Source organism: Puma concolor, chromosome E3 (assembly GCF_028749965.1).
Source record: "Puma concolor isolate L17-30 chromosome E3, mPumCon1.1.hap2, whole genome shotgun sequence".
NCBI classification, from domain to species: Eukaryota; Metazoa; Chordata; class Mammalia; order Carnivora; family Felidae; genus Puma; species Puma concolor.
Genome location: NC_141682.1, coordinates 5,031,205 through 5,040,000, shown reverse-complemented (window position 1 = coordinate 5,040,000; position 8,796 = coordinate 5,031,205). Strand labels below are relative to the sequence as shown.

At 61.0% G+C, this 8,796-nt stretch overlaps 1 protein-coding gene across 5 annotated transcripts; it reads left to right on the top strand.

The window, feature by feature from the left end:
- The first annotated feature begins 2,166 nt into the window (after positions 1 to 2,166).
- Positions 2,167 to 7,920, top strand: ZNF853 (zinc finger protein 853). 5 transcript variants are annotated; one of them, XM_086692255.1, is made up of 5 exons: positions 2,168 to 2,608; positions 3,362 to 3,479; positions 5,945 to 6,663; positions 6,721 to 6,789; positions 6,823 to 7,920. In XM_086692255.1, exons 1-5 carry the CDS (start codon positions 2,597 to 2,599, stop codon positions 7,903 to 7,905), a joined length of 2,001 nt encoding a protein of 666 aa, XP_086548381.1. In that variant the 5' UTR covers positions 2,168 to 2,596; the 3' UTR covers positions 7,906 to 7,920. The 5 variants fall into 5 exon arrangements, with proteins under 5 accessions (XP_086548378.1, XP_086548381.1, XP_086548380.1 ...); XM_086692252.1 differs by having other exon boundaries at positions 2,167 to 2,608; positions 5,945 to 6,789; XM_086692254.1 differs by having other exon boundaries at positions 6,721 to 7,920.
- The last annotated feature ends 876 nt before the right edge of the window (positions 7,921 to 8,796 follow it).

The window sequence follows — 8,796 nt, the reverse complement described above, 5'->3', positions numbered from 1 at the left end:
CTGAGCTGTCAGCACAGAGCCGGATGCGGGGCTTGAACTCATAAGCCATGAGATCATGACCTGAGCTGAAGTTGGACGCTCAACCAACTGAGCCACCCAGGTTCCCCTATAAATAAACGTTTTTAAACTTAAAAAAAAAATGGCAAAAAATATCAGAAGAAAGTGGACTTGGAAATGAAAAGATTTTTGTTGTTGCTAAACCCTCCTAGAACAATTTGACTGACTCAGTTCGCTTTGTGTATTACCTGGATCAAAGTTAAAGGGACAAAGAGGAAGAAAAAGGGTGGCCACTGTTTGTGAGGCGCTCAGTCATGGACAGGAGAAAGACTCTTCCGGATGGAGCTGTTGATGTGGGAAGACAACTTATGCAGGTTTTGATTATATAAAGGAAGCAGAGTCTGTGGAGGAATCAGAGAGGAGGCAGACCCAGAGGAAGTGGGAACCAAGGGTGGTCCCTCTCAGCAGCCACCGGAGAAGTGTCCAAAGCCTCCCAGAGGTGGGATAGCATGAGAGATTTAGTGACAGGGAGGTCACTTCACTGGTGACATGAGAGGGAGCTGTCCAGGTGGAGTGATGGGGCCCAGGCCAAGCTGGAGAGGGGGAAGGAGGGACAGGTAGACGGAGATATGGACAGATTGCAATGGGGCATCTTTCCAGGAAGTTCCGCCATGGGGGCAGGAGAGAGAAGGGGCTGCCTGGTTTTTAAGACGGGAGAGCTGTAAGGATGAACAAACGCTCTTGGCAAGAAGCCAGCGGAGAGAGAGAGGTTCAAGATTTAAGGAGTGAGTGGATCATCTGGATGGTCTGGGTGTGAGGTCTCCCGGGAGGAAGGAGGAGGCAGAGACAGCTCAGCCCTCCCAGGGGAGGTGAAGGTGCACACCTGCCGGGCCAGAGGGGGGATGCTCACTTACCCTTCAACTCCTGACATGCAGCATGCGGTCCCTGTTCCACACATGCTAGGTAATAATTTGCCTCGTTACCCAACTGGAAGAGGCCATGGTGAATCCAGAATTTTCTGCCTCCAAAGATGGGCTCCTGTTGCACTTGTTCCCCCGAAGAGGCAGAGGTGGCCCTCTGTCCTCTGGAGCACCCAGTCTGGGGGCAAGCTCCCAGAGAGAGGAGCTTTTCAGAGGCCTGGAGGAGAAGCCCCAAACTCCACTGCCTGTGGGGCCAGAAAGTATCCAAAATGGAACAAGGGGGGGGGCCAGGTGAGCATGGAGACGGTAGGGAGGGAAGACATCTGTGTCCCCCTCCAGTGAGGCTATTCCCAGACTCTACCCCAGGAACAGCTCTCCAAGACCAGGTCTTTGGGTTTTTCAAGAGGATTGGAGTATCCTGATTCTCATGTGAACTCTCCAGGTTAGAACAGTGCGGCAAAGCTGATAGGATATGGAGATGGTCAGGTAAGGCCTCCCCAGGCAGGGGTCAGCTTGGCACGTCCAGAGAGGCCTCTGCACAGCGCTACTGGGGTGGGGGCCTGGGGAGGACAGAGGTTGGGGGCGGCGGAGGGGGCTTGATACACCTGCCTTGTGCACAGAGGGAGCCAGCCGGGCTTACCCTTCAGTTAACAAGGTCTGGTCCTTTGGGGTCCCGACCCACTGTCCAAGCGGGCACAAACACCACGCCCCCCGCAGGCCTGCCTTCGCCATCCGGGGCTCCAGGAGGAGGGGTTCAAGGTGCGGAGGGGGAGGCCTCTTTGGGGTCCGCTGGGGGCGGAATGGGGCCTCCCCATCAGGTGAGTGTCATCTAATTGAGCGCTAATGAACCACAACTAGCAGCCCGGCCAGGGGCGCCCTGAGACCGCACGCGTCTCCACGGTGGCGCGGGGGTGGGGGGCGGTGAGCAGGAGCCTGGAGCCTGGAGCCGCCCCGCCCCCCTCGGGGCAGCGACAGTCTCGCCACCCCCGCGGGTGCGCGGCCGGGCCCGGAAGGGTTAAGCCCACCGAGCTCGCCGCGGCCTAGAGCGGCGGCGGCGGCGGCGCGGGGGCCGGGGCGCGGGGCGCGCGGGTGGCGGGCGGGGGACAGGATGCGGATGCCGGGGGGACTTCCTGTGCCGGCCCCGCCGCCCCCGCCCCCGGTCCGGCCCGCCGCCCGCCGCCCGCCGCCCGCTGCCGGCCGGACGCACGCTCGGGGGGGTGGCGGGCGAGCGAACCGGACCCCCGCGCGGGCCGCCCCCCTGCCCCCCCGCCCCCCGGCGCCGGGCACCTGTGGCCGCCGGCCGAACCCGGCCGGACCCGGGCTGCCCCCGGCCCACCCGAGGCCGGTGTCGCCCGGCCCCCGCCGACCTCGGACCGGACCCCCGGCGCCCAGCCTCCTCCCCGCCCCCTTCCCCCAGGACGGGTGCCCGACACCAACTTCTGCTCGCGAACTCCGTTCTGCCCCTTTCTTGGCCCAGGGCGACCTCGGCAGCCCTGACAGCGACAGGCCCGCCGCCGCAGTGCCCAGAAAGGCCCCCGGGTGGCCCGGCGCCTCCCCGGCTCTTTCTGGATGGAGGCGCCTCAGGAAGGAGCCGGCTGACGATTTGGCCTTGGCTGCCCAGCCCCTGCTGACCATGAACACACCTCCCCTAGTGCAGAGGCCGCGGTGAGGGGCAGGAAATGCTGCGCCAGGTGAGGCCCGTTGGGCGGGACGGCTCGGCGAACCTTCGAACCTTCGGGGCGCTTCCAGTCTTTTCGACTGGACCCCCACAGAGACCTGGAGCTGTCCTGTTAAGAGGGGAGGCCGGCTGGATGTGGGGACACCTCTGCAGGGGCCGGGGGTGGGGCGTGGGGCGGGAAGGCCAGTGGAGGGGGGATGCAGGAGAGAGGTGGGGAACCCTCCCGACTTCAGGAGCCCCTGGGCCAGGGCTGGTTCTGTGGGTTGCTGGTGCTCTGGCCTAGGAACGCTGGCCGAACCCCAAGAGCAGCCTAGGAGGCCAGAGACCAGGGAGGTGAACAGGCTTGGCGGGGCTTTGTAGGGGGGGTAGTGGAACGTGAGGTTTCTCCGTTTTCTCTGCAAACTTCCTCAACTGTCCGTGCTGGGTCTCCAGCTCCCCATCCTAGTGGAGCAGTTGCACCGGCTGCCCCCTAAGGCTGGGGCTGAGTGTGGGCCCCACAGAATCCCAGAATTCAGGAATGGAGAAACTGCCTCCCTGGGGGGGGGGGGGGGTGCTGAACGGGCCCTGGGAGCAGAGCTCCGGGCTGCCCTGCGCCTCCCTTCCCCAGCTGTGACTCCAACTGTCCTCCTTTCCAGCCAGGGTGGGGCCCCTGGCTCTGGAGGCCCGAGGCTGAGGTGGAGGGCTCTGTGGCAGTCAGTGCCACGGGGCTGGGGGCTCACAGCACTCCTGCCCACCTGAACAGCTTCCTTCCTTCCTCTCAGCACAGCTGGCTCCCCGGGGTCTTGGTCTGAGCGCTAGGATGGAGCTGGGGCCAGCGACCGAGACCTTCGTGCTGGAGCTTCGGTGTCTTGAAGATGGGGGCCCTGGGCCTGGCACCCTCTCAGGTGAGGGACTAGAGGGAGGTGGCTCTGACCTAAAGCAGGAGACAGTCCTCAGGCCCCGCGGAGGACGTTCTGACAGAGCCCGGCCTGCTGCGGGCGAGAGGGGGCTGCAGGGTGGTGGGCAGCCTGCTGTCTGCAAGGGCGCTCACCTGTGGTTTCGGGGTGTGGGGCTGGGGCAGGCTGCAGCCGCTCACAGCGGCCGAGTTCAGCTGCCTGGAGCGACACTGGCAGGTTCCCCTCAGGGTTTTCCGAGGCGGCTGTATCAGGCTGTGGTTGTGCCTGTGACGGGCTCCCTGACGATGCAGATATTCTCAGACCATGCCTGGACCCTGGGTATGTGCTGGCTGGGAGCTGCTGCTATTTCCCCAGTGGTCAGGAGGCCTCCACTGTTCCCCAACCTGTCCCTGGCTCCAGACTCAAGTTCTCAAGATTGAATTCAGGGGCTCTCTCCCACTGCCCCTTGTACCTGAGGCATTGGACCCCTTGCTTCTCTTTTCTCGGTAGCCTTCTCTCTCCTTGTCCACTTTTCCTGACCTCTGCTTCAATCCATCTTCCTCCCCTTTTGCCCAGAGGCAAATATGGCCCCGCAGAACCTTTCAAGATGCCTTCTCCCTCTGGGACACGGTCTGGGGAAACTTTGTATGGTGGTCATGCTCCTGGGGGCCACTTTCCTTCTCTGTGCTTTGAGGGCACTGACTGAGGGCTGGGCCAGGGTTGAACAGCATGAAAAGGACCAAGGCAATTAGAGGGGCTGTGTTGGGATGTGTGGCTAAACGACTCTCCTGGCTCAAATATTTAACTGGAAAAAGTCTTGCGAGGGCACGCACATCAGGTGACACTTAATAATATGTTTACTAAAAACATCGTTGTTTAAAATGCTGGTGTTGCTGTAAGAAGCCAGGACTGGCCACACAGCCAAGTGCTGTGCTAGAAACGTGAGGACTCACACAGAAGCACGGTGCTCCTTGGTGCCTCAAGGGGTGGCAGGAGGCTGCAGTGAATCAGACCTTGACATTGCTGGGGGAACAGGTTTTCATGGCTGTCTTCGCTCACCACACGCATACTCCCGACTGGTGTGTGTTTATGAGAAATGCATTCACTTATTCATTAGCCTAAGCAAAGGTTATTAGGACTAGTTTTCTGAAAGGAAGTTATTTTCATATAGATATCCCTTGGTTTTATGAAATCAATACAATCCTGGCAAAGTGGCCGGAAAGCAAAATTTTAAAACATCCAACCTCTGCTTTCTGTTACAAAACTGAAAATACGAAGCCGTAGGAAGAACAGACGTGGAAATCAGACTCGGAAATGGAGAGAGCCTCTTCGGATTTTCCGTGAACACAGCCTGAATGCTCAAAATGAGAGACAGACACGTGGATATTGTGCAGGAAAGTGAAATGTGACAGTAGAGCGACTCTTACGTAGTGGGGCTTCCTCTACACCTGCACAACCCTGGGCCAGACGTTTCCCCCCTGGCATTCTCGCTATGTCCCTGGGAAGGGTTTATCTCCTTTTTCCAGACAGGGAAATTCAGGTTCCCAGAGGTGACGTAACTGGCCAGTCACCATGTTGACTTGGGGCTATGGAATTAGTCCTTTCCATTCCTGAGTAATAGTCTCAGACACTTCCAGTCTTCAGGCTGTTTCAAACGGAGCTAGTTGCATCCTTGGTACTGCTAAAGTGTTTGTTAGTTTGCAAACTCATTTTCTAACTCACAGGGAGAGGCATTTTCCAAGCACCCACCAGGTTCTAGAGGCGGTGGCGGGGCCCTTCCGGCTTTGCCCGTGAAGCTGGAAGTGTGGGTATCCCGAAGCTGTCACTGACAAGGAGGGCTCCGTGGTGCGGGAGGTCAACGGCTACTAAGCGATAGAGTTAGGGCCTGAACGGAGGACTTCCCGCTGGAAACTTTGTGCTGTCTCTGACACTTCGGTGACTTTTAGGACCGCTAGTGGTGATACGTCCAGGCGTTATTATTTACGGAGAAGGCAAGTTTTCCTTCTGTGAGGTGTGACCCTAACTGAGGTCAGAGTTCAGCACGGGCTTGTGGCTTAGCTGTCCGAACGGCTTGTACGCAGATTCCCACTGGATGGCGGTGAAGCACGAGAGACTTCTCAGGGAACGGTGCTGGGGAGCCCCAGGCACCCAGGCTCTTGTCACTGCCAAGATCTAAGCGTGGAGCCTGTGTGGAGGGAGGCGCGGGGGAGAGGTGGAACAGCCAGGGTGCAGAGTGACGTGACCAGCAGTCCTGCGGGCGCATTTCTAAGCCAACCCCACACCTCTGGGCAATTCAGTTCCTGCCACACTGCCATTGTCAACCGAGCCGGTGCTTTTGGGTCCCTGATGGGAGCTCACAGTGTGTCCTAGCGTGGCTGTCCATGGGGCCGGGTGAGCTGGGAGGTCCAGGGGGTCTGCACCTGAGAGCTGCCCGTAGATTTTTCTCTCCTGGCTTCCCGCCATTTCCACTACAGGTGGCAGCGGTGGGAGTGAGAGTCAGGAGGAAGAAGAGGCTCAGGAGAACGGCAGCCCACCGCGGCCAGCAAGCTCAGCCCCGACGGGGGCCGGTGAAATGGCTGAGGAAGCACAGCAGGGGCAGCCGGAGTTGCAACCACAACAGTCACAACAGCAACCAGCGCTGCAACAACAGCCACGGCAGGAGCGGCGACCACAAAGCCGATCCCCAGGACCGCAGCAACAGCGGCAAGCTGACCGAGAATGGCTGCCTCGACAAGAGAAGCACCTGCAGGAAAACCCCCCACCTGTGCCACCTCAGCAGCTGAAACCACAGCTGCCGCCGATGCCGCCGCAGGAACAATCAGAGGAGCAGCAAGTGCCAGAGCAACACCTGTTGCAGCCACAGCAGAAACCGTTACCACAGCACCAACAGTTACAGAAGCAGCAGCCACAGAAGCAGTTAAGGCAGCAGGAACCGTGGCAGCAGGAGCAGCAGCAGCAGGGACAGTCAGGGCAGCAGCAGGAGGAGGAACAATTCCAGCAACAGCAGCAGCAGCAGCAGCAGCAGCAGCAGCAACAGCAGGAACTGTTACAACAGCAGCACCTGCAGCAGCAACAGTTACAGCAGCAGCAGAAGGCGGAACAGTTACAGCAGCAGCACCTGCAGCAGCAACAGTTACAGCAGCAGCAGAAGGCGGAACAGTTACAGCAGCAGGAACTGTTACAACAGCAGCACCTGCAGCAGCAACAGTTACAGCAGCAGCAGAAGGCAGAACAGTTACAGCAGCAGCACCTGCAGCAGCAACAGTTACAGCAGCAGCAGCAGGAACTGTTACAGCAGCAGCTGTTGCAGCAGCAACAGTTACAGCAGCAGCAGCAGCAGCAGCCGCAACAGCTGCAGCAACAGGAACAGCTACAACAGCAGCAGCAGCCCCCTCTGCTGGAGCCAGACGAGGAGGAAGAGGTAGAGCTGGAGCTCATGCCAGTTGACCTGGGGTCGGATCAGGAACTGGAGAGGCAGCGGCAGGAGCTGGAGAGACAACAGGAACAGCGGCAGCTGCAGCTCAAACTGCAGGAGCAGCTGCAGCAGCTGGAGCAGCAGCTGGAGCAGCAGCAGCAGCAGCTGGAGCAGCAGCAGCAGCTGGAGCAGCAGCAGGAGGTGCGGCTGGAGCTGACCCCGGTGGAGCTGGGAGCCCAGCAGCAGGAGGTGCGGCTGGAGCTGACCCCCGTGCAGCCGGAGCTGCAGCTGGAGCTGGTGCCCGCCGCAGGGGGCGGCGGGGCTTCGGCCCCGGGGGCTCCAGCCGCCGTCGTGGTGGCCCCCCCGGGCTACGTGGTGCTGCAGGAGCTCATGGTGCTGCCGGCCGTGGCCGCGCCGGCGGTGGTGGCCATCCCGGGCCCCGCGGGCAGCGCCGCCCTGACCCCGGCCAGGCAGCGGCGGCGGCGGCGCGCCCGGGACCGGCCGACCATCTGCGGGGAGTGCGGCAAGGGCTTCAGCCGCAGCACGGACCTGGTGCGGCACCAGGCCACGCACACGGGCGAGCGGCCGCACCGCTGCGGCGAGTGCGGGAAGGGCTTCTCGCAGCACTCCAACCTGGTGACGCACCAGCGCATCCACACGGGCGAGAAGCCCTACGCCTGCTCCTACTGCGCCAAGCGCTTCAGCGAGAGCTCGGCGCTCGTGCAGCACCAGCGCACGCACACGGGCGAGCGGCCCTACGCCTGCGGCGACTGCGGCAAGCGCTTCAGCGTCTCGTCCAACCTGCTGCGCCACCGGCGCACGCACTCGGGCGAGCGGCCCTACGTCTGCGAGGACTGCGGCGAGCGCTTCCGGCACAAGGTGCAGATCCGCCGCCACGAGCGCCAGCTGCACGGCGCCGGCCGATCGCGGGGCCTGGGCCTGCTCCGCAGCACGCGCGCGGCCACCAGCGGCCCCGCGCGCCCCGAGCAGGCGGCGGGGGCCGCGGACAAGGCGCCGTGACCGTGGCCGGCGGGGAGGGGGTGGGTGACGGGGGGAGGGGGGGGAGGAGCCGGGGTCGGTGAGGGCGCAGGTTCCTCCCGCCCTGTCCCGTGGTGTGCGCGCACCTCCTGGAAGCCGGCTGCGGAAGGGCTCCCGGCTCTGTCCCTGGTTAGCTGAGGGTAGGCCATGGTTACGCACGGACCCTCGGAAAGGCTCCTCGAGAAAAGCCGCTGGGGCCAAAGGGCACAGGTGTGGCACACCAGGACAGACAGCACGCCGCACAAATTCGTTGTTGGGTACCGGTCCGTGAGGAGTCCGCTAGAGCCCTTCCCCCAGAAAACTGGACTTTCTTGAAGTGACAGCCACAGGAAAAAAAAAAAACTGCCAGTGACACGTGTGACAGTTGGTGACATTTGACACGCATCGAACACTAACCCGGGAGTCGGATACCTGTGGCGAAACGCACACGAATAGGATTTGATCCTGGTGAAAATGACTTCGAGGAAAAGAAATGGGGGAGAAAGGAAAGTTATCTGCACTTTGTAGAAAACCATCAAGGCATTAGATTGTCCTCAATGGCGTTTGCCTTGAAAGTACTTTCTAGAATGAAAATTCATCAGGGTGGATGTAATCCTGATTAAAATGTTTGTGTTCATAAGCACAGGGTCAGAGTGTCCACTGGGTTAGTGCACAAATGCCAGGGAGCCCTTCTCTGGGCGGAAGGTAAAACCTCCCTCCAGGTTAACCCAGGGTTCCAGCAAGCGGCAGCCCTCCATGCTGCCAAGTCCCCATGCCCACGGTGGCCTGTCAGTGACCTCTTGAATAGGAGCCCGCGGCTGAAGCAGAGGGCATTCTGGGAATGCTCTCCAAGGTCCAGGGGAGTGTTCCCCTTGGGGAAAGAGCTCCAAGGTA